This window comes from Heterocephalus glaber, unplaced genomic scaffold (assembly GCF_053883595.1).
Source record: "Heterocephalus glaber isolate CG9 unplaced genomic scaffold, H.glaber_assembly_v1.0 deba00001481, whole genome shotgun sequence".
NCBI lineage: Eukaryota > Metazoa > Chordata > Mammalia > Rodentia > Bathyergidae > Heterocephalus > Heterocephalus glaber.
Genome location: NW_028258317.1, coordinates 44889144 through 44914716, shown reverse-complemented (window position 1 = coordinate 44914716; position 25573 = coordinate 44889144). Strand labels below are relative to the sequence as shown.

At 43.2% G+C, this 25573-nt stretch overlaps 1 protein-coding gene across 5 annotated transcripts in view; it reads right to left on the bottom strand.

Moving 5' to 3' along the window:
- The window catches only part of Gldc (glycine decarboxylase), a 203077-nt gene that overhangs the window by 87425 nt on the left and 90079 nt on the right, over positions 1 to 25573 (bottom strand). For 2 of the 5 annotated variants that reach the window (XR_015439925.1, XM_087183468.1), the window contains exons 3-4: positions 20793 to 20871; positions 33 to 168 (exon numbers count right to left, since the gene is read on the bottom strand). Coding sequence is in view for 3 of the 5 variants with exons in the window: in XM_087183468.1 (XP_087039594.1) it covers positions 33 to 168; positions 20793 to 20871 (215 nt within the window). In the remaining 2 variants the exon portion in view is untranslated. Of the gene's footprint in view, positions 1 to 32; positions 169 to 10472; positions 10718 to 20792; positions 20872 to 21379; positions 21821 to 25573 lie in introns of those variants that run through there. The other 3 variants (XM_004838266.4, XM_004838263.3, XM_004838267.3) reach the window with 3 other exon arrangements.

Genomic DNA, 25573 nt, shown 5'->3' with positions numbered 1-25573 from the left:
GACCTTCCTGGGCATCACCGGAGACACATTACCATCCCGAGTTCTCCAGCAAGTTCCGCAGGATGGGCTGTGGCACAGAGCAGTTGTAGTAGCCCATTCCGATGTACGACCTCCAGACCTGGTTCTTGCTGGAAATGTCGTGCAGAGTCTCAAGGATTTCATTTTCACCTGTTTGTGAGAAAGAGAGAAATGTCACAAAGAAAATCTCTCAGAAGGGAACTCTAATTACAGCTGAAAACCTTCATTTTGTTTTAATATTTGTAAGAGGAAAACAGTAATAGTATATGAAAAATGTACTCATCCATCCAATCAACACTGTTATATGTGGAAATCAGGAAAAAAAAAATCCCCGAAGAGCACTTAATTTCTCTTCAAGGTTGGCTCCATGTAATTTTTGTCTCACCATGTACCCCAGGCTGGCCTCAAACTTGTAGCAATCCTCCTGTCTCAGCCTCTTGAGTTCTGGGATTACTGGTGTGTGCCACCGCACCGGCCAGGCAAACTGACTCTTTTTTTTAGCCCTTTGTTTTCCTGCTGTTTTGACACTAGAATGAGAACTGTTGCCTCTTTCCGGGTCTGTTGTTCTATTTTCACTTGTTATATTTACTTTAAATAAAAATTCTGTCTTCTCAGTAAAATATGTTTCCCTTTAAAATTGCTTTATACTATCTGGAAGCAGCAAGGTTGGTCTATTTAAAAAAAAAAAAAAACTGGGCCAGAGGTTTAGCTCAGTGGTACCATGCCTGCCTTGCAAGAACAAGGTCCTGAGTTTGATACCCCCTACCAGAAAAAAAACAAAACAAAAAACCTATATTTTTTTCCTAAAATTTCTCTACTGGATTGGACATTTTCTTTCTTTTTTTTTTTACATTTTCTCTTTGTGTCACCAAAAGGGGTACTTATGAAAAGCCTGTTACTCAACAAGTTATCAGCTATAATGAAAAATGTACTTTTATCAGCATTCCCATTAAGGGACTTAAGTAAAAATTGCAAAGTCCTGGGGGGGACAGAACTTTTGGATCATTTATATAAAAACAATAAAATAGTAGCAAAGAAAGGAAGGAAGAAATAGCACCCAACATTTACTGAGCACAAATTCTGGCAGGAACTATACCAAAAGCTTTTTGTGCAGCCTGGGAAACTGAGGTTTGAAGGGGCTCAGTTGTCTGAGGCCAAATGGACTAAAATGAAAGGATTACTAATCCAGTTTCTTTAACTCCAACTTCCACACTTTACTGCTGCAGGTATAGCACTTCCACTGAAGGGTACTTTTAGATATAAATAGCATTACAGGGTTTTCTCCATTCCTCTGCATAAAGACAGAAATGCTACTAAAATTCAACTGCTTAAGAAAAATGTCTGGGATTCCACCACTTAACCCTTGAAATTGATTTTATTGTTGCTATTTCAGAGAAAAATCTAGGCACAGCAAAATCTAAGTCGGCCTTGTAACCTTAGCTACGTGGGAAGCAGGATTGTCAAAAGTTTGAGGCCCATCTGGGCAACCTAGGTCCCATCTCAAATACAAAATAAGAAGGACTGGGGATGTCGCTCAGTGGTAGAGCTCTTGGCCAGCATGCCTTGTTCAATCCCTAGTACTGGGGGGAAAAAATCTAAGTCAGCAAACTGGCTAGGAAGATGCTTTCTACAGTTTTAACCCAACTGAATCCTAAATATTGCCCTCATTCATACTTCTTTCTCCCCCGAGAAAATACTGTCATCCTCCACCCCAGCCTCATATGGTACACATACCCACTCCCACTTCACATACTTTCACAGGAATAAGCAAGGAGAAGACAGTTATATAAGTATCAGTTTTAAGAAAAGATAAAATTCAATGGCCTCAATGTCTTCAAGGAAGTCTCGTTTGTCTTCCGGTAAAAGTTAAGAAATAAATGAAAACACAATAAACCAGCTTCTGAGGAGAAAGGCAAGGTCAGCATGGGTAGAAACAATCATGCAGGCTATCCAATCACCCTCAAATAATCTTGGGGCAGAATGATTCAGAAGCCCAGTAGGAGTGGAGATTAATTAACAGGGCTTGGCAAGCATGGCCAGAGACCTTCAATTAAGATCTTGTGCAGGAGGGACATGTCCCAGCTCCACATTATGCCCTTGGGACAAAGGGTCTATTGTAAATAGGTAAGTTAATTAGGTATCGTGTAGACATTTAGACAGGGACAGCCCTGGAGAAGCCAATGGGAGGACAATCAAGCCAGTGCGGAGGACAATCAAGACACATTCACTGAAGGCCAGCACTGTAAAAGGAGAGCAAACTACCACACCCATGTAGGATAAATAGCAGTGATTGATATTCTAAATAGGTATCAATCACCTGGGTGGGGGACCAAAATCTTCCAAGAAAGATCCCTGACCCACCCCTTACCAAAAATCTTGCTCATTGCTTGTATGCTTGCTCCATGACTTGCTTCTCTATTGGATCCCCATTTAATCAATATTACCTAAGGGACTATACTTGCTGTAATCTTATTGGTTGATCATAGTTTTGTCCACCTTGTGATTTCTCACTGGACCAATTTTTCCCGTACTTGTAATCTTACTAGTTGACTATAGTTTTGTCCCACCTTGAACCCACCTCACCTCATGGCTTTGTCCCATAAAACACCTTTCCTTGAGAAGTTGGGTAGGCAGGCAACCCATTTTCCCATCCCCCTTCTGTTTCTCTTAGAAGCCATCCTTCACTAAATTTTTCCTATTCTTTTTTTTTTTAATTTTTCCTATTCTTAACCTGTTGTTCCTAGAATTCATTCTTTAATTTTAGAAACCTTGCGTTTTGGATATCTAGCAGGTTTGGGAGTTTCATCTATTCCCCTCTATCAGGTCCAGCTCCTCAAATGAAAAGATTTGTCTGTCAAATCAAAAGTTTACCATTTGGAAGTCATCTTCATGGAACATTTTCAAACAGGAGAATAATATGATTCTGAATTACAGAAAGATCACTCAATTAATGATGTGGGAAGGGTGCAGAGGGAGACCCTGGACATGGGGAGGTGTGGTCAGAGGCCAGCACAATGGGTCCAAGAGAAAGGTAGATACGGAAAGTGGAGAATCGAATTGTGTCCACCCCAGACATGATACATTGAAACCCAAATCCTTGGTACTATGATTGTAACCTTATTTGGAAACTGAGTCTTCAGTGATACAATCAAATTAAACTGAGATCCTACTGAATTAGGGCCCTCCACAGTCTGACAGAAGCAGAGACTGCAGTGATTTATCTATAAGCCCAGGACTGGCAGCAATGACTAGAAGCAGCTAGGACAGAGGAATGGAGCAGATTCTCCTTCAGAACTTCATAATGGAAGATGGGTGTGGTGGTGCATGCCCGTTATCCCAGCACTGGGGAGGCTGACGCAAGAGGATTGCCAGAGTTCTAAGCCAGGTGTGCTACTAGTCCTAGGCCACCCTGAACTACATAGTGAAACCTTATCTCAAAAAAGATCTCCAAGATGCAGCCAACATCACCACGCCTTAATTTTGGACCTACAGAACTGTGAGAGAATAAATTTCCAAAGCATCCTCAGCAAAGTACTTTGCTATGGCAACCTTATCAAACTAATAAGGGTGTTGGATCAGCCATTCCCGAGAGACTGCGCTGTTCGGGCCCTTCTGGTCAGGCAAAGCACACTCAGGCTCATCTCCAGCACTTTTTGGAGGAGGAAACTTTTTGCTTTTGTTTTTGGTACAAGAGATCGAACTTGGGACCTTGCGCTTACCAGACAGGCAGCAGAACCACTGAGCTAAATCCCCCTCCCTCCAGCACTTTTGAGGATGAGCTTTTATACACCTTATTAAGATTCAGTGGGGCCCAGTGGTATTATAGGCAGCTGAGTTACACAGAAATTAGTCAGATAGGGCTAACCTCTCCAGGGACATAATGCAAAAGATGAAAACACATTAAAGCTGGTGTGGTGGCGCAAGCCTGTAATCCCAGCACTCGGGAGGCTGAGGCAGGAGGATCACTGTGAGTTTGAGGCCAGCCTGGGCTATATAGGAAGTTCAGGGTCAGCCTGAACTACAAAGGGAGATCCTACCTCAAAAAACCAAAAAAAAAAGGAAAATATATTGAAACTGTGGCTGGAGGCACATCTGAAAAGGCAAGCCCTCCAGATTAAAATCACAATGGCCAGACTTGCATACTTCCCTAAGGGATAAATGGAAATTTTTTTTTCCCATTAAGTTTATTGGTACATTTTTGGTATAAAATACAGTTACATTCATCATTAGAATCTTGTACCTTTACATGAGTATCTTGGTTCTTATTTTTTCCCCTTCCCTTGCCCCCCCTTCACCCCCTTCACCCTTCCCTATTTGCAAAGACCTTGTTTTCATTTCTTTTCCTCTTTTCATATTTTTTCCTTTCCCTTTTTTCCTTTCCCCTACCCCTCCCAATTCCCCTGGTCTTTTAGATCTTTTCTTCCTGTTACACAATATCAGTTATACATTTTTCAAATTACAATATTAATATCTAGGAGACATGACCACAGATTTTACAAAATTTAAAAGGATATAGAAAGCATATTACAAAAATCTTTTTTGAAATAAATTTGACAACTTCTAAGAAGTACCTTGGAAGACAAATTAATGAAACTAACTTTGGAGGATATATAAAATTTGAATAGCACCTATTAAAGAAAGTATATTCCTAGCTTGAAAACCTACCTATATGACAACAGCAGGCTCATGTACATTTTAACTGATAAATTATATCAAACAATTAAAGCAGAAAAAAGAAGGAACACTTCTCCTCTCATTTCAGGAGCTCAACATTGTGCTAATCCTAAAACTGGATAAAGATAATAGAAGAAAAACGTTATGAACATAGATAGAAATTTGTTTAACAAAACAAACTATTGTAAGTCAGATCTGGCAGGATGTAGTAAGTGGTTTTGTTATAGGGATGGCAGTATTGGTTCAGCATTGGAAGATCCACCCCCAAAAGTCATCATTTAAACAGAGGAAAGGAAAAAGCCATATGATCCTGTCACTAGTTGGAGAAAAAGTATTGGACTAAATTCCCCAGCACCCGGAAGGAAGCTCCCCCTCCACCATCCCAGGCTCCTAGGGCAGAGAAGCTCAGCCAGTCCCAGCACCTGGAAGGAAGCTCCCCTTCTCCATCCCAGGCTCCTAGGGCAGAGAAGGTGAGCCAGTCCCAGAACCTGGAAGGAAGCTCCCCCGCTGCCATCCCAAGCTCCTAGAGTAGAGAAGGTGAGCCTCGTGGGCACCAGAAGCAACCCCTCCCATGGAAATGAGAAGACACGTAAACAAGTCTCAAAAACAGACTTCTGGATCACCTACAGTAACCCCAAAGGGAAATGAGATGGAACAATCTGATACTCAACCACCTGGACTCTCTGAACTGGAAACAAAAGAGGATCTGGGAAAAATGAAATCAGAAATAATTACTCAGATAACAGCAAAGATTTTGCTCATGGTGCAAGACATGATTAATAAATCTAGAGAGCACACAGATAAAAAAAATAGAGGATCTGAGGAACATGATGGAATCCCAACATAGGAAACAAATGGAATCCATAAAACAGATACAAACAGATTTCCAAGAGATTAAAGACTCCATCAAAAGTCTGCACAGCAGAATGAACCTATGTGAGGACAGAATTTCACATATAAAAGATAAGATTGCAATTAGGAGGAAAACAATCTGTCTCAAAAAAACAATCAAAGAAATCTACTGCTCTTCCCCCATGAGGAGGTGCTTGAATGCGTCATTCTGATTTTGTTTGTAGAACTTTAGAAGTTCTCTCTTTACTGTGGTTTTATGTCCTACTTCCAAGTAGCAGCCTCAGCTGTGTATGCCAATCCCCACTGACAGGAAAGAAAGCTCCTATTATGGATCTGCAATGGAGGCCCTTCCTAGGGAAGAAGAGATGGGTGGACAGGTCTCCCAAGGGAAAAATAGAGGTTAGGATCCCTGGAAGGGGGACACCACTCCATTTCCTGTCAGTTGGGTCCACAAACCCAAACCCTCAAGCCTATGCTAGAGGCTAAATTGAAAGTCTTGCAGAGGACAAATGGTAGCTCTCTTCGTTCAGGAACAGAGAGCACCTGCCACTTGGAAGCAGGCAGAAAGCCCAGGTATGTGGAAGCCCCCGAAATGTTTGTAAGAGTTTCCAGCTTGGTGAGGTAGGGAAGAGACACTGCAGGATCAACAAGCCTTGTTTCTCATGCTTGACTTTTTCTGTTAGGATTTCTTTCAGTGATCAAAAGCTTTTCAATTTTCTCCCCTAAAAACCCAGTCTGTGACAGGTGAATTATGGGAATCTCAAAGAGAGGAATCTCAAAGGGAGCCGAAGGACAGCCAACCACCAGAAGTCAGGGGTTGAGCCAGGTACTCCCCACTCTGCTCCTAAGAGTTTCCTTTTGGAGTTCTCCAAGCTAGAAACTTCTGTGTCTCAAGATTGACCATTTTTCGGTTTCTGAGTCTTTACAATTAATTATTTTGTTCCTTATGCTAATTGGCCTTTAAAAAATCTTAAGTGTGTCATTCAGGTGTGAAAAGTACCAATGCTACTGTGGGAGAGGCTGTATTTCTGCAGACCGCAGATCCTTCAACTAGAATGGTGAGGGGTCTGATTTTCTTTGTACAAGAAAATCCATTCTGGGGGCTGGGGGTGTAGTTCAGTAACAGAGCACTTGCCTAGCATGCATGAGTCCCTGTGTTCAATCCCCAGCAACACACAGACATACAGACACACAGACAGACACAGACACAGACACAAACACACAAACACACACACACACACACACACACACAAAGAAAAAAGAAAACCCATTCCTTTATACTTTCCAGCAGAGCTGTTCAGCAGGGATGGGTTAAATTCAAGCCCCAATCAATAGAGAGCCAATTCCCTCCTCTCCTCCTTCCATAGCCTCGAGCCACCTGAGCTCCAGCCCTGGGTGGCTCCCATGCCTTTGTAAGGAAAAAAAAACACCAGGGGCGGCAGGCGGACCAGACAGGAACCAGCTGGCACACTCCACTGTAGTTCAAGGTCTCCAAATACAGGCCAGCATCCCTCACAGTTGTCACTGAAGTCTTACACGCTTCAATAAAACACTGAAAAATTTAAAAGCCAATTAGCAAAAGTGAAGAACAAAGTAATTACTGTAATTACAGATAAGACCTAAATAATTTGTTACAGACAACACCACAAGACCTGAAAGTTGAGGTGCAGAAATTCCTAATCCTATGAAGATATATATACTCTATTCCCTACAGGACCAGCCACACTTTTGAGCACTTGTCGATTCTTCCTCCATCCACCTTGAGGCTAACATGAATTTTCCCCGACTGGATCTCTTCATAGCCTGGTCCTTATGCCCAACTTCACCTTCTGTTGAAAACAAAGTCAGTAGAATGAGCTGTCCCTTGCACACCAATCTGATATACTTGAGTTATCAAGAGTAGGGTTGGGGCTGGGGATTTAGCTCAGTGGTTCCGCCGCCTGCCTTGCAAGCACAAGGACCCGAGTTCAATCCCCAGTACCAAAAAAAAAAAAAAAAAGAGTAGGGTAAGTGGGCTGGGTGGGGTGTAGACCAGGGATAGGGCACTTGCTTTGCATGCATGAGGACATAGGCTCCATCCCTAGCACCAAAAAAAAAAAAAAAGAAGAAGAAGAAGAAGAAATAAAATAGGGTAAGTACTTAGTCATGCTTCTTAAAGCCCAAATGGCATAAGAAACCTTTGCCATTCACTCATCCACTGCTCATCAAGACCAAAGTCCCCAGCTAGAAGCCTGGACAGCCTGTGACTTGATGAACAAAGTTAAGCTGCTCCTTGCTATGATAAAAATCTGAGACTGGAGGCTTCCTCATCTACACATGAGAAAAAGCATGCCCCAAACACTCAGCTGATTGAGGGAATTGTTCCAAACGTGTGTTCACTGGTTGCTATTTCTCATGACTACTCTTCAAATTTCACTTTGGCCAAATGTGCACAGGGGCCAGCTCAGTGCATTTAGGAACCCAGAGTTAGCTATTATTATAGATGATGCTCAAACGCTGATGGATGGAAAGAAAAGGAGGGAAAATCCAAAATTACAGATCGACTTGCTAAACCCACCCAAAGCTGAACTCAGCAGAACCCAGACTGATCAAATCTAAGTAAAACCTCAAATTCTAAGCAGACAGTGTCCCCCACTGTCACTTCTCTTCTCCCTTTCTAGAGAAAACTGTGGGATCCATAATCCCAAAGTAGCACCCTTTCCCTCTTCCTAGAAAGAGGGGCATCATAAAGAGTGACTGTGCCATCCAAGTCCTGGGCAGCACAGCCTAATGAAGCCATGTGGACAAAAAAGAGAGGAAAAGAAGACCAGATGTCCCTCAGAGCCAACCTCACCAAGATCCAGAGTCCTCATACTTTTCCTCCACCTTGACACAAATAGGCCTAATTCCTGTAACTATCTACTTGAATGGAAACTACAATGGAACTAGCCAGGGAGGAAGAGACATAATGAGAAAGCGAGCGTGCATGAAGAGCCATCTGGAGACAAACTGTCATTTTTCAGATGCCTGCCTACCCTGCACTACCCACACAGATCCGTGAACTCCCAGGATGAAGGAACTCAAACAATCCTTCAGAAACCCAAGCAGTAAATTCTTTTCTTGCAGAACACACACATGCTTCTGACCTTGGTAGTTATTCTGCCTCAGAGCATAGCATTGTGCATGCCCTGGTCCTAATGTACCAAGAATAGAGGTGAGTGGCCACCTGGCACTGCTTCCTAATAATCCACAGGTAAAGACTCAACACCGTTTCTGCTTCTCAGAATTCAGACCGATTCCTTCCTCCTATGTAATTCTGCATGAGAGTCTTTCTAGCATCAATTCCCTTGGCATTTGTGCTTAAATTACCAAGACCTTTGCATGAACCAGTACATCAAATAAACACTTTCTAATAGGAATAAGTCAGGTTAGCTGTTAAATACTTGATTCATTGCTATGACTAGGTTTTAATCTCCCATATACATGAATTTTCACAGAAACTAGAAAAATGTCATTGAAATGGATGGGGCAGGCCATGAGTCATGATACATGGCACAGCCGGGCGTAGTAGTATATTCCTACAATTCCAGCACTAGGGGAGGCTGAGGGGAGAGGATCATTATTCATGGTAGGCCAGCCTGGGCTACATAGTGAGTTTAAGGCCAGCCTGAACTACATAGGGAGACCTTGTTTCAATAAAAAGAAAGAAAAGATTAAGTATATACACGTATATGTACGTACACACACACACACACACACACACTCTTCCCCAACCTTAACCCATTATCTCAAACACAGCCCTACATTTTTTTCTTTAGTTATATGGAAAAATTTATCCACACTTTGCTTTTGCTTCTTTTAAAATCTAAATAAGTCACCCCTAAGGTTCTACATGGTGCATATATTATGCTATAATTTACATTTTAAAATATATATTTGCACGCTTATAATAAACAAAGAATATCTGAGATGATTCACAAAAACACTGAGGTTAGGGAGTCTTCCTTTCCACTATACATCTTTTTGTGCTTTTGAGTTTGAGACATGTATCTATATTATTTATTCAAAAATTAAATGAGGGTGTTATGCCTAGAACACAACACTTCCCAGAAAATGAGTAAGTGCAGGGTCCTTCAGCCCAGCGAGCAGCCCTTCTGCAGTGGCAGCTGGCCAGGCTCAGCACCTCTCTCCTGCGCCTACCCTCTGTGCGCCTGCCAGGGTACCAGGCAAAGGTCTCTAGGGAAATCCTCAGCACTGACAACTAAAACATTCACATTTAAATCTGTTCACACACTTTCACCAGTCTGAGAAAAGACTTTCTCTGCCAGAGGCTAAGGGGGAAAGCTGGGGCCCAAGACAGCCTTGGCAGATTCTTCTTGCCAACATGCAAATACTTAGCTTCAAAGCTGTGCAGGAAAACTGGCGTGGGGTCCAGGTATGGCTCAGGATAAACAGACATGTTGGTATATGGAAGATTTTTCTGATTTTTCTGAACAGAAGCCAGAATTGGGGTACAAATTCCATCCTAACGTTTAAGCTTTCCTTGATCTCACCAGCCTTTCCAACACTGCTTTCCTTTCCTTGTAGCCACTTTGCTTAACTCAGCCTACCCAGAACAGACCTTGCTGTTGTCAAATTTCCTCCCTGGGCAGAAGAGGGTTTTGTAACCAAAGTCTGTTCAATCATAGAATATTTTTGTGCCAGAAAGCCAAACCACACAGCATGCTCTGCACAGAACAGAATGGAAACTTTACACTGAAAAATCCACAGACTGGTGGAGGGCAACACGCACGAGGACTGGCCAGGCCAGCAGAACCACACAGAACTGCCCTGGAGCTCTGGCTCCCCCTGGCCTAGTCCTGCCCGCTCTTCCCCATCCTCTTGCTCAGCCAACTAATAAGCTGAGTCCTTCATCCCCTCAGGGTAGGGGCTCCTTAGGGCACCCCTACCCAAAGGAGCTGAAGCTCATCCTGCTGTCCCTTTGAGGGCTCCGTGGGCCTCGTCTGTGTAGGAGTAGGAGGCCCCTGCAGCTCATCCTGCTCACGTAAAAGGCACACGGTTTCAGGATCCCACCAGCTGTAGAATCAACACAACAGCAGCCACGGCAGGGAAGTGGGGAAGAGAACACGGGGTCTGTTGTTTTGCCTCTTGGACTTGAATTCTTGGAGGCCTCCATAGCCTCTTTTCATTTAACCTATGAAAGTTTAAGAAAACAGAGAAACGTTACATTTCATAATATTTATCTGGAATGCCAGATCATCTATGTTATCAGGCCAAATGGTTACTTTGAAATGAGAATCAGAGTATTTATTTCTCCTCCTTGCTTCCTGGTGGGAACATTTCATGGCCTGCAGAGAAAGAATAAGAAGGGAAAAGTATGTTCTAAGAATCTAATTCAAACAACAAATATCTTGTTTAAGGAAAAGATCATTTATTAATAGATTAAAAGAAGTCATATGATCAATCAAAAATCTCACTAAATAAATAGGACTCTGTTCCTCCTTCCCCAGGGACCCTCCACTTCTCCCTTGTGCCTGGTTAATGACATCCCCAGCACTACAAAACACCCAGCCTAGAAAGTGACATCCACATCCGTAACCCCTCTGGATCAGCCACCATATCTGCGCCAAGACCACCCCACCCCACCCTCCACCCGGGCAGCCCAGGAAAACTGGTACAGAGGCAGCCTGTGAGACAGGAGATGCCCCACTGAAACTTGCTTAGGTCTTGCTGCAGTACAGGACTCTATACTGGGGATGGCAAACCTCTTAGACCTTTCAATGATAACAAACAGCCCAGCTTCGGCACACATGGGATAGGTTCGCCACTACTGCTGTATGCCACCCTCCCTCTCTCCTTTCCTGGGGTCAGAACTGCATTAGTCTGAAGGTTCCTCTGCTTTCACCCACTCCAGCCTTCAAACCATGTCTTGTGTATTTAACACTGTCCTGGTGTCTTGCTGGGGCACATTTAACATTGTACATGTGAACTCACAAGTAGTCTCCCAGCTGGTTTCCCCTAGTCTGACCTGGGGCACTCTACAAACACAGTATGCATCTCATCTCCCTTCTATAATAATTTTTAGTCTTCCTGTTACTCGGAGGGGAGGGGCCCCTTATGCTTCTGAGCCCTCGAAACTGTGGTATCAGACCTTGTTTTCCATGCTCTTCTTTAACTTAATAATCCACTCACCATCCCTCCAATCACCACATATTTCCAGTCCCATGACTGCTGATGCCATAACCTCAGCCAGAGCACCCATTCCACCTGCAGAACCATAGAATGATGCTGTGTTTATCTCCTGGTCAGGTGTACTCTATAATCAGGGACCCCCCCTCTTTATGATCTCTGACCCCAGACTCTTGTATGGCCAGTACCTAAAACAGTATCTTCCACAGAAGCCTCTCGATATGTGTTGAATGAAGCAGAGAAAGCTATGGCAGAAAATTTGCTAACAGCAGCTTAACAAATTGGCAACATCAGTTCATAAACCAAAATGCTGAATAGTCTGGGGCATGTCACGTATGGGCAAATGGTGCTATGCACCCTAACAGTCCTCAAGGATAACACTAGATTTACACTGCAGCCTAACTGATTTCATCCTGATAGGTCTGAATATTGTTAGCAATTATATGAAATTCATTATAATTTAAGATAAGGAATGTCCCACATGATGGCACACAACTATAATCCTAGCACTGGGGAGGCTGAAGCAGAAGGACTGTAATTCAGGGCCAGCCTGAGCTTAGTAGCAAGTTTGAGTCTAGCCTGGGCTACATACTGAGACTGTCTCTAAAATCAAAACAAAACAAAACACAAGGATAGGGAGTGTGTACCCATCTGGCCACATGTAGTTTCATAAATATCTGCAGGCAGTGAAACTATTCTGGACAGCACAGCGATGGGTACAGATCATTACAGTTCTCCAAACCCCCGGAATATACAACAGCAACACTGAACCCTTATGTAAACTGTGACGATGATGTCGTAATACAGGTCCATCACCTGCAAACACACTGCCACTCTGGAGGGAGATGTTAATAACGGGGACAGATGTGCCCGTGTGGGGCCAGCAGGTATGAGAATTCTCTGTACATTCTGCTCCATTCTGCTATAAACCTGAAACAGCTCTAAAAAAATTCTATCTGTAAATTTGTTTACAGTGGACCCCCAAAATTCACAGGGGTTATGTTCCTAGAGCACCCATGAATTGTGAAAAGCCGTGAGAATTTCAGATATGGTCAGAAAAATGCCTATAAATGCATATTTTTATAGTTTAAATTCTAGATATGCTATGTCTCCCATAGTTATTTAATTTAATAAAGTACAGTATTCATAAAGCCTTAGAAAGTGCTGTGCAGCGCCAGGGATTTAGCTCAGTGGTTCTGCTGCCTGCCTCACAAGCACAAGGATCCCTGGTACAAAAAGAAAAAAAGAAAAAAAAAAAAAAGGTGCAGTGGGGGCATCTTAGGGATCTTAGGGCTTTAAGAAGAACAAAACTGAGAACACTCGAGATAGCTACACAGTACAGCAACCTGCTATGTTTCGGGAATGCTGCCGCATCTACCTGAGGTGGGTTACAGAGCAGCAGCCAATCAGCAGCAAGGGGAACTGAATAACACTCTTGGGCTGGCCACTTACAAATCTCCCCCCCAAAAAAACAACTGTGGAGGTTATCTGTGATTTCTGAGAAACTGCAGGAGTTTCTGCAAACTATTAGTCAGGTTCTAAGGAAAAATCCGTGCCTCGAACTCTAAACTGAGACTTCTCGGGAGTTTACTGTACACACCTCCCTTCCAAAGTTGAAAATGAACTTCCCTTCCCTTGAACGCAGGCCAGGCTTAGTGACTGACTCTAAAGAAGAGAATATGGTGCAAGTGATGCTATGGGACTTCTAAGGCTGGGTCATAAAAAGGACAGCTTTTGCCTGGCTTGGACTCTAGCTGCCATTCCGTGAGGATACACATGCAGCTTTTAGAAATCCATGTGCGGAGAAGTAGGACCTCCCACTGACCCCGGCCACAACCATGGGGCCAGATATGAGTGGCTGGCTTGGAAATAGGTCCCCGAGCCAGCGCAGGGTCCACCCGCTGTGACTGTAACCTCAGGAGAGTCCCAGCCAGACCCACCAGCTGCTCTTGAACCCCTGGCCCACAGAAACTGTGAGCACAGTACACACTATTGTTCTAAACCACCGAATTGTGTAATAATTTCTCATCTGGCAAAAGGACAATCTATACAGTGGCTTTTCCATGAGTTAATTTTTTAAAATGTTAAGTAATGTTACACAAAATATTTTCAACAGAAAATATCTTTGATGCATGACCCTTTGATGAGATGAAGACAGGGGGACAAAAATTTTACATTCTATTTCCTTTGTCTCAATAGCATGACCTATTTAGTCTCTCAGCACCATAGGTTAGCATGTTTTATGCCTTTATATGTAAAAAATTTTAAAAACCCAAAATATTGCAATGCTAAAAATTATACTATAAAGACTGAGGCTTCTGACTGGACATTTTAATTTTTAAAAGGGAGAAATTATTATATCTTAGGATTTGTTTCTTTTAAAGAATTTTCAGCTGGGGATTTAGCCCAGTGGTACCACCACCTGCCTCGCAAGCACAAGGTCCCAAGTTCGATCCCCAGTACCAAAAAAAAAACAAACAAAAGTATTTTCACCACTCCACTTCTGTATGTTCACACTTTCTTAATTTCCACACATGACTCCAGCAAATATGGTAGCGCAACAAGTACTTTTCTAATTACACCTTGCATGTTGCACTTCACCATCTTTTTCCTTAGCAAATGAGCTGCTTTGGGGTTTATTCCCCCCCCCCTTTTTTTTTTTTTTGATATTTTTGTATTTTTGGTTTTTTGACACAGGGTCTTGTGTGGCCCAGACTGGCCTCAAACTCACAGCCATCCTCCTGCCTCAGCTTCCTGAGTGCTAGGATTACAGGTGTATGCCACCACTCCCAAATGTTTTGATTTTGTTTTGTTTTGTTTTTTAGACAAGGTCTTGGTATTAGTTCAGACTGGCCTTGAACTATGTAACCCAGGCTGGCCTTGAATTCACGGTGATCCTCCTGTCTCAGCCTCCCGAGTCTTGGGATTATAGGCATGTACCACCACACACATTTTTCCTTCTCTTACAGCATATTTAGGCATACATACAAAAAACAAAGTTCAGTGCAAAAATTTTGGTTTTGCTTCTAACAAAAGTTAATTTCAAGTACTGTTTCAAAAATCCGTTTTTTAATCCAATTTCACATCATTTCTCCATGTCACTCATCACATTTTACCCATAGTTCCCATGGTATTTGGAACTTTTTTTTTTTTTTTGGTACCAGGAATTGAACTCAGGACCTTGCATTTGCGAGGAAGGCAGTGGAACCACCGAGCTAAATCCCCAGCCCTATTTGGAACTTTTTAACCTTCAGATTTAACTTAAGGCAAGATAGAAACTCCTTGACGATAGTGACCTTGCTCATTCAGATGTATAAAATATGATAAAAAATGATAAAAAACTACAGTGACCGCTTAAAAATTTTATAAATTATTACAGTAAAAGACCCACTGCCATTAATTCCCCTTAAGATATTCCCCCTCATTTTGAACAGACTTATCCTACCATTCTGGCCACTTTCTGAAGCAGTTCTGGAACACTCTCATGAGTGTCTTTAGTTGAGCTGTCCTGGTTGCCTCAAAGTCCTGAATCGATTCAAAATGTTTACTTTTTCTGGTCATTTGACTTTGGGGGACAGCCAGAAATTGAACAGTGCTAGAACTAGTAGAAAAAGTAGATGAGGACACACAGTTTTTATTTGACAGAAATTGCCACCAAAGATTATCAATGAGGGATTATCAAAGAATACAGTGACTGTATATGTTAAACAATTATTATATTTTGTTTTTGTTTTTTGTTGTTTTTGGTTTTTTTTTTTTTGGTACCGGGGATCGAACTCGGGTCCTTGCACTTGCGCAGCAGGCGGTGAAACCACTGAGCTAAATCCCCAGTCCAAACAATTATTATATTAAAAGACACTGTCATTAATCTCCCTCAAAATACTCCCCCTTGCTTTGAACACACTTATCCCACTGTTCTTGGCAATGTAACTTTTACTGCAGTACATTTTTTCTTTTTAATTTAAACATTCACTTGATATTCCCTTGTGCCTCACAATAGTAGAGAGTCAGCCAGGCATTGTGGGACACACCTGTAATCGAAGCACTGGGAGGCGGAAGCAGGAGGTTTGCCACAGCTCAAGTCTGAGGCCAGCCTGGGTTCTATAGTTCAAGAAAAGCCTGGACTACATAAGTGAGACCCTGTCTCAAAAAAACAAAATAATAATAATTATAAAAGTATGTAAGGACAAGAATAGATTCTGTTGTGAGGGACTGAAAATATAAATGGACAATGGCCAGGACATATTTAAAAATAGAACTCTCACCCATAGTCTGTCCAGGAAACTAACACTCGTATCTACAATAAACAACCCAGGAGGCAGTCTGCTCTCCGAGCTTCCCTTATTTATATCCCATTTTGGATTTTAGATAAATGAGACAAAGCCAAATACATACCCCAGACAAATTACAGTAAACCCATTTTTTTAAGCAATACTTGGGAATGAACCTAGAGTCTTTACATTGAGTTACAGCCCCAGCCCTTTAAAATTTTTTTAAATTTTGATACAAGGTCTTGCTAAGCTGCAGTTTTCCAGGCTGGACTCAAACCTGCAATCCTCCTGCCCCAGAGTACTGGAATTGTTGGAGTGAACCACCACATCCAGCCAGATTCTCCACTTCTAGGTGGCCATCCTATAGCCTCCGCAGCCAGCAGCTTCCAACCAGAGCATACCTGAAGCCTTCCTTCTTTCCACTCCAAAACTTTCCTCTCAGCCAAAATTAAAGTCTGACTCTTGCTACAGGAAGGTCAGAATACATAGCTTTGGCTTGTCTCATTTGGTTAGTCTTTTTATCCACAGTTCTTTAGTAAAACTCTCTTCTAGTTTTAAAAATGAAATAATTCTTGTCAGTGGGAATGAAGGGAGACAGGATGGAGGGTGGGGGGTGTCGTAGCCTGAGGACCTGAAGGGAAACAGCTGCCCTGGGTTCAGTTAGGAAGTGCGGAACTGGATAGGATGACAGAGTTACCACCTGCTGCCACGTTACACAACACCCCTCCCTCTGCTCATGGTCCTCCATTAACCATTTATCAAAAACCACTATAGCTGGGGATTTAGCTCAGTGGTTCCGATGCCTGCCTCGAAAGTGCAAGGTACCAAGTTCCATCCCCAGTACCAAAAAAAACCCAAAGAAAAACACAAAAAACCCACTATAAACGATCAGTCGTAGAACTCTCCATTCCCACAAGTCCATCAGAATTCTCATTTGGCACCTCAGCTGTTCATCTCCAGTTGAACAGTTTGAACCTTAGAGATTAGCTTCTCCCTCTCTTCCAAAATGTGCCCATGAAAAGCAGTGTGCAATCTTGTGTAAACTTTAATTCCTCCGGCTCTTAAAGTCAGTTCAGTCTAGTTCAGCCTGGCTACTGTGGGATGACCTCAGAAAAAACTACACAGCACGGGGATCATAGCTCAAGTGTCTGGCTTGGTTCATAAAGTACTTTTTCGGTTTGTATTAATTAAAAAATTAAGACAGTATTGCAGAAAATCCAGAGGATATAATGAAAAGAAAGCTGAAATCACCCATAATGGCACCAGAGAAATCAATGTTTCCATGGATACAGATCCTTCTAGGCTTTTTTTAGGGGGCTGTGGATGGGAAAGGAAAATTTACCTGAACTGGGTTAAACTGCTTTTTCCTTGGTTTTATTTTTTTACTTTGGGACACCGGAGATTGAACCCTGGGCCATCACGCTGCTGAGTTGCATCCCCAGCCCTTTTCTTATTTTTGAGACAGGGTCTCACTAACTTCACTAAATTGCCCAGACTGAATGCAAACTTTCTGTCCTCCTGCCTCAAGCTTGCAGAGTGCCGGGATTAAAGTGCGCACCACCACGCCCGGTTTAAACTGATCCTGTCTTGGACTGAGTGGCTGTGCTTGTTTATGGACTAATGATTCACTGAGAGGCCAGCTGACTGATATCGAGGTCTTTTTTCAAGGTACTTTCTGAAGTATCTAAGGGAGGCCATCCTTCCAGACCAACGGAACCACCTCACCTGCTGCCATTGTGAGGCTGCCCTATCCTGGACATCCAGTCCCTCTGCCTGCAGCAGCCTCTTCTGGGCGTGTCAAGCAGAGCCTCACTCCCCACATCCATCAGTACCCAGTCTCAGTACCAGGTTCAGGCCAGGAGCTCCCTCCCCTGTGTCCTTGGAAAGCTATCTCACTGCCATTGCACACTGGCCTATCCAAGTGAATCCAAGCCTGGATGTGTGCACTCCTGCAAACTGTACTCCCTTAGTCCTGACAGTGGCAATGCTTGTCTGTAATTCCAGCACTTGGGAGGCTGAATCAGGAAGATCAAAAGTTTAAAATGCCCAATACATAGTGATACATAGTGAGATTCATAGTGAGATTCTACTCAAAAAAAATAAAAAATAAAAAGTCCATACAGGAGTGTTCTACTTTCCACAGGGTACCATGAAGACAGTGGAGGGTAGTGGCTGGAGCACAGGCAGTGAAGCGGGCTGCCTGTTTGCATTTTGTCTCCACCAAAAGGTCACTGTGTGTGTGTGTGTGTGTGTGTGTGTGTGTGTATGTTTTCTTGTGACAGGGTCTCACCATGCAGTTCAGGCTGGCCTTGAACTCGAAGGGATCCTACCGCCCTAGCCTTCAAAGCGCTGGGACTATAGCGTGCAGCACCGCACCCTCTGTGTGCCTTGTGTTTTCTTTTTTTTTGGTACTGAGGATGGAACTCGGGACCTTGCGTGTGTGCCTTATTTAAAAGGATCTAATAACCTGGCACTGCCTGTATTCATTCCCAGCTACTTGGAAGGTAGGGCGTGGGGTGGTGGAGAGGGAGGAGGTAACTTGTGTCCATGAGTTCAAAACCCACCTGAGCAACAGGGAGATTCCACCTCCAAAAAAAAAGAATAAGAGATAATAATGGTACTTGCCACATATGGTTGTTATGAGGACTAAATGAATTAATAAATAAAAAGCACCTTTATTTGGTTATGCTTAAGAAGAAACCCAAGTGCCTCCGCTGCTTACAACTTTCACAATCTTTTCAGGCATCAAGGAGAGCATTTAAAACTACTGTAACCTGCTCTTCTTACAGCTATCTCCATACATGGCAAATACTTGGACCAAATCTTTGACCACATTAGAACATAGCACTCACATGAAACCAAATTTGGATAATACTGCTACATCATTAAACGAAAATACTATTGAAGTTTACATTGACAAATTCACTCTCTCACATGGACAGCATTCATTAGCCATGGTAAGTGTGAACCTCAGAATAAAACATTCAAGTCTTGCAAACACATCCTCTGTCACCCTCCCTCCACCCCACTCACAATTCCAAGCAAGCTTGTGTCAAAGCAAAGGGGAGCTCCTGACTGTGCAGTATTTTCTCTGAGTCACTTCAGACCGACAAGATGGAACCAGCCCCAAATCACACAGAAGCTGCTAGGTTTAAAGTTAACACTCAAGTTCCAAATTACTTATCAGGAGCCTGCTTCCAACAGGAGAGTGGTGGAACAAGAATCACCTGATGGTCAAATTGCTCAACTGAACTGAATAGGTGAACTAAAAAGGACATATGAGTTTGATTCTTTTCCAAGGCACTAATGCTCTTCAAAGAGCATCTTACTGAAAAGAGCTAATCTAAACATTCTGACTTGGAAGGTCTCAAGAAGGCATTTACTTCTTCAAATATTCACCTACAGTTTGCTTTAAAGGTACACAAACACTTGAGTTTCACACAATGAATCAGACTTCTGATCTCCTAAAATTAGATAAGGCTTCCAGCTGTTTCTAGGATTCAATCAGTTCAGCCCGCAACAGGTGCAGATTCCCTTTTATGAGCAAGTTCCCTGCCATGGACTCAGAGCAAAAGGGCAGCAGTCTTCCACATTGCTTGGGGTACAGCATTGAACTGGTGGCCCAGGCTCCTTAACTCCGGTGACCACTTTAGCTTTTTTCTTTCCACATTTATTTTTTCTTTACCACATACTTTTATTAGTGCATTTGGTGATATACATTAATGGACTTCATTTTGACAGGTTTGTGCATGATTACACTTTAATCATTTTCCTCCCATTGTCCCTTTTCTACTTGGTCTCCCTTAGCTTTTTGTTCCAATGTGTACAATGCATTTTGATCTTATCAGGCCATCCACTTTAAAACAAACCTTGCATTCTACAAATCCTATCACAAAAACAAAACAGCTGTTCTCTGCTGGCTGTACTCCAGAAGTAAAAAAGATAAGTATCTCTATGACTGAAAACGAGATAATCAAGTGAGGGTTTTTCCAGGTGCTCTTCAGTTCTATGTATCTCCTTGTGGCGTCTTCTCTTCATGGAAGTCAAATACCCACATAGGAATACAATACTCTGAGCTCCCATGGTGGCAGTCACCTGTATGGCAGTCACCGGTAATCCCAGCACTGGACCAGAGTCACCAATCCAGGCCAACCCAGACTACAGAGTGAGTTTAAGGCCAGTGTGGACTGCAGTGAGATCCTATTTTAAAAGTAAATCCCCAAAACATCTACGCACTTGCGCACACACACAAAATCTCTGAAAGGCAATCTTTAGACCATTAAAAAGATTTCAAATATAAATTATGAATGCCTATAAGTAAAGTGAGTTTTCCTGGCCAAGCATGAATCTGAATGTGTTAAGATCTGAAAAATAACTGCCCTTTTCAGTAGGCAATAAAAATTGGAGATAAAACAATTTGAAGCGTTAGAGAGGCCAGAGGTCTGGTTCCCTCCGACCTGCAGCTTCGTGTGTACAATGATCTCAGGCAATTTCTTTTTCCTTTCAGAGTCTATCTAGATCTGTAAAGAAGTAAAAGCACTTCTCCACTCAAAGGACAGGAGAACCCAGCCCTGGTGGTCCCTGGCAGAGCCCTAGGGTAAAAATCGAGAAAAGAACTACCTTAACTTGGTCCGGAACCAAATACTCTACCCTCTCCCCAGGCTCTAGGTAACCTCCGCCGGCCGCCGTTCCTTTTAGTCAATATCACTAACAGTTCAGAGCAATCCTACCCTAGAGTTGAACCTTCAGAGATCCTGGAGAGCAAACAGGCCACAAGGCGAGCCCGAGGGAGCGCTCCCGGCTACTTACAAATAGGGTCTTCTATTTTCAAGGGTCTTCTCAAGCGAATGCTGGAGGGGACAGTCTTCTCGATCAATTCATCGATGCTCTGAAATAAAAACCAAGTCGGTGAACACTAAAGGCAGAGCAAAATGCCCGAGTTACCTTTGTGTTCTCATCTACAAAGGCTTGTGGGAACCTCATTTAAATCGCCTAATTATAAGTTCTTTCTAAAGAGAAAAAACAAACTGAGCACACCAGAACTCTCTTAGAAGAAAGGAAATCTTGGAGCCGGGTGGTGAATCGGCCACCCGGGTTGGATTTTAGTCCACAACTAGGCACAACCGGGTAAACCCATTCTATGGGAGGGCGGGAGGCTTATTCCTCTTCCTACAAAATTCCGGCTCATCTGCAGGGTTACTTGGGCTGGGGCTGCATTTCGAGTGGAAAGTTCTGAAGCAGAAAGTAAGCCGGTGGGAGAAGGCATTCAGTCCCCAGCAAGCAGCCCCGCGCCCTCCCGGGACTCACGCGGGGGGCAGCGGAGCGCGAGGCTGCAGAGGAGGCCGCGCGGGCGGAACGGGGGCGCAAGGGAGGCCCCAGGGGGCTGGGATCCTTACCGCCAGCCCCAAAGCCTGCAGCATCTCCCTCAGGTCTTTGTCCCCAGGGCCGATGTGCCTCCGAGTGAAGTCGTCGTGCCGGGGCAGGAGGCGCTCGAGGAGGCGAGAGGCGCCCGGCGCCCCGCCGTCCCCTCCGCCGTAGCTGCACTCCCGGCCCAGTGGCGCCCAGCGCTGGCCCGCGCCCCCCGCCAGGCGGCGGGCGCCCCCGACACCGCATCCCAGGCGCGCCCATGCCCTAGCGCACGACTGCATGGACGCGGCTCCAGCCCCACGCCGGCCCGCGGGGGTCAGCAGCGAGCTCGGCCCCGGCCCGGCTGCAGTTCTCAAAGTGGCGGCAGCGTCCGGCCCGCAGCCCTTGCCCACCGCACAGGACGGACGCGAGGCAATGAATGGGCGCCGCGCAAGCTCTCCCGCAAAGTTGTCGCTCTGCCCAGGCACCTGCTCCGCACACTTTTAAGTGTCGCCCGGAGGCGGCCCTGGGTCGGGGCCAGGAAGCCCTCGGCCAATAGGAGCCGGCGGAGGGGGGAGTGGCCGCCCCACCCCCTCCAGCCCCTTGTGCAGCCCTCGGTCCGGCCCGCCGCCTGCTTCAGGCTGCTCCCCTGGCGGGCAAGGCGGAGTCGGGGTGCTCCGTGCGCCCCTGCCAGGCTGTGGGGCTGCGCAGGCGTCGGCTCCCGGTTGAGTTAGAAGACTGTCGTTTCCAAGGAGGGTAGAATTGGTTATTCTCCGTTCGTATCAACCTACTTTACTCTCAGGAAGCAGTGAGAGCAAATGGGCTTTCTTTTATAGTTGTGAGATTGTGAGCAAATTTCTCAACTTCTCTGAGCTTCCGTTTTCTCCCCTCACAGAGCTGAATGGTATTTTTAAAGAGAGATAAAATATGGTAAATATTAGCAAAATAGACTTTATTAGTCCTTTCAGTGATTTTATGTGCACATAGCACTGGCATTTAATCTTCCCCTGTTTGAAATATTTTTATTATCTTTTTGTTTTCATGTATGAAGCAAAACTGAGACTGTAACTAAAGCCAAAAGTGGCGTCGGGAAACTGATACCCAAAGACAGGATGCAGGGATTGGTTATCTGACCTGCTTTATATTAAAAGTCAGTATGACCTTATCACTACAGGGCAATGGAAAAATGACAGTCTTAGGCATGAAATTGAAAAACAGTTACTTAAATTATCACCGGGAATTAAAGTGACTGTTACAGTCAGGTCTTTGTGATTGAAGAGGATATAAGAAAATGGAAAGACATCCCTTGTTCCTGGGTAGGAAAAACCAATAGAGTGAAAATGGCCACACTTTCAAAACTGCTGTAAGATTCAATGCAATCCCAATTGAAATCCCAATAGTATATTTCACAGAACTAGAGAAAACAATCGAAAAATTCATCTGGAACCAGAAGAGACCTAGAATAACAAAAGCAATTCTAGGCAACAGAGACATGGCAGGGGATATCACAATCCCCAACATGAAACTATACTACAAAGCCACTGTGATTAAAAAAACAGCACGGTACTGGCAAAGAAATAGACCTGAGGATCAGTGGAGTAGATTAGAAGATGTACAAACAACTCCAGACATACTCAGCTACTTCATCTTTGACAAAGGAGCCAACCATTCTCACTGGAGGAAAGATAGACTCTTTAATAAATGGTATTGGAAAAACTGGATTTCAACCTGCCAAAGATTAAAACTAGACCCCTATCTGTCACCATGAGCTAAACTAAAATCCAAGTGTATTAAAGATCTAAATATTAAAACAGAAACCCTAAACTTGCTGGAAGATAAGTTAGATAGAACTCTTATTGGCATAGGAAAAGAGTTCATGAACAAATCCTCAGTATCACGGGAACTAGCACAAAGAATCAACAACTGGGATCTCATGTTATTAAAAATCTTCTGCACTTCAAGAGAAACCACCAACAGAGCTAAAAGACAACCTACAATTCGGGAAAAAACTTTTACCAGCTGTTCCTCAGACAAAGGTCTACTATCTAGAATGTATAAAGAACTCAAAAAAATCAGACCACCCCAAATATAAAGACCCAATTCAAAAATGGACATCTGACATGAACAGACATTTCTCAGACAAAGAAGTAGAAATAGCAAATAAACATGAAAAAATGTTCAACATCACTGGTCATTTGAGAGATGCAGATGAAAACAATGCTGAGATTCCACCTCACCCCAGGAAGAATGGCTGCTATCAAGAAATCAACCAGCAACAAATGCTGGTGGAATTGTGGAGAGAAAGAAACTCTTATTCATTGTTGGTGAGACTGCAGACTGGTGCAACCACTGTGGAAATCAATATGAAAATACCTCAAAGAACTAGGATTGGAAGTCCCATTTGACCCAGCTATTCCTCTGCTGGGTATCTTCCGAAAAGAATTAAAAGAATCATACCACAGTGATATATGTTCACCCATGTTTACGGTGGCACAGTTTGTAATAGTTAAAATTTGGAAACAGCCCAATTGCCCATCAACTGGAGACTAGATAAAGAAGATGTGGTTTTTTTAATAAAATGGAGTACTACTCAGCCATAAAGAATGAGAAACTAGAGACATTTATAGCTAAATGGATGCATATTGAGGCCATACTCTTAAGTGAAATAAATAGGACACAGATGTGTAAATACCGAATAGTTTCTCTGGTGTGAAAAACTAAAAGTGTAAATAGGGATCAAAATGTTTAATTAATATTATGAAATAGGAAGATAAGATCTAAAGGAATAGGGGAAATGGAAGGGATAAGGGAAAAGAAAGAAGGGAAAAAGAAAAATATTAGAAAAGGAAAAAAATGGAAACAAATTATTTGTAAATAGGGAGGGGTGGGAGGGGGGTGAAGGGAGGGCCAGGGAATGGGGGAAAAAATAAGAACCAAGATACATCTTGTAATGGTACAAGATCCCAATGAAGAATGCAACTGTATTGTATACCTAAAATGTACCAATAAATAAATTTAATTTTAAAAAGTCAGGTCTTTGTGAGACAAAATAGTAGCTAAGTTAGATCCTCCCAGTGGGAATGATGCCCTAAAGGTGGGTCCAGAGAGCTAACTACTTCTGAATGTTTGTAAAATGAAATGAGAGCATAGAAACCTAGACAAAGTCAATGCTTTAAAAGAATCTCTTAGCCCCTGTTTCTACAGGAAGAATGTTATTTATAAATCAGATCTATTTTCAATCCTATAGATTGCCAAATTTTCACACAAGTTAAATGCACAGCTTCATTCAGTCTTGTATGTAAAACTTTGGAATTAATCAGAAATCCTTAGATTTGAAATGGGGCATTTTGGTAATTGGAATGAATGTGATTATTTTGAAGCCTCAAATTCCATGAAATCTCCTTAGCCAGCTGAACCACCCCATCCCTTTCCCCACCCCACCCCCTTTTTTTAGAGGCTGGGCATATCTTCTTTAAAGATCCTATAATGACTTCATTAACCTTTCAAAGGGATGCCAGTGTTTCTTTGCTTCCAGACCCCTACCCAGAATCAGACCCTAGCATATTTCAGGAAAACATTTGACATTGAAAGAGAAGCTGGGGCGGGGGGAGTATACAAGGTGTTGTTAATATATATTACCATCATGGGATATCTGTGTGGGAGTGGATTGTAGACCAAGGAAAAAAGTAACAATATGGAGATTATTCATATATTTGTAGGACTAGAGATTCTGAATTCAGTGTATTAGCTCAGCCAGCCAGGAATGGCTCTCCCAATTTGCTGAGTTGACTTAACAATGGCCTTCATTAAATGAGGTTAATATACTAAAACTTTGTTGGAATAATGGATCCTAAGGCTTGGTGAGAAAGAAATATTGGAATAGATTTGTCAAGTGTAACATGTTCTTCCCCCCTTCAATGTGTCCCCCAGAAGTAACTAGAAGGCAGTTCTTTCTAAAGCATTGAGAAGTCCATAGGTAAGGGGAGCACCAGTATTTTAGAAAATTCTGTAATTGCTGTAATTTGAAGGTATGAGGCAATGGTGTAAGAGGGCTTTGTTGAAATGGGATCCTGAGTCAGGCATAGTGGCACATATTTATAAACCCAACATTCTGGAAGGTTGAGGCAGGAAGATTCCAAATTCGAACCCAGCCTGGGTTACTTAGCAACTTAGGGAGACCCTGCCTGTTATGGCTTGTATCTAGATGTCCTCCCTAAAGCCTCATGTGTTCATAGATGAGGCTT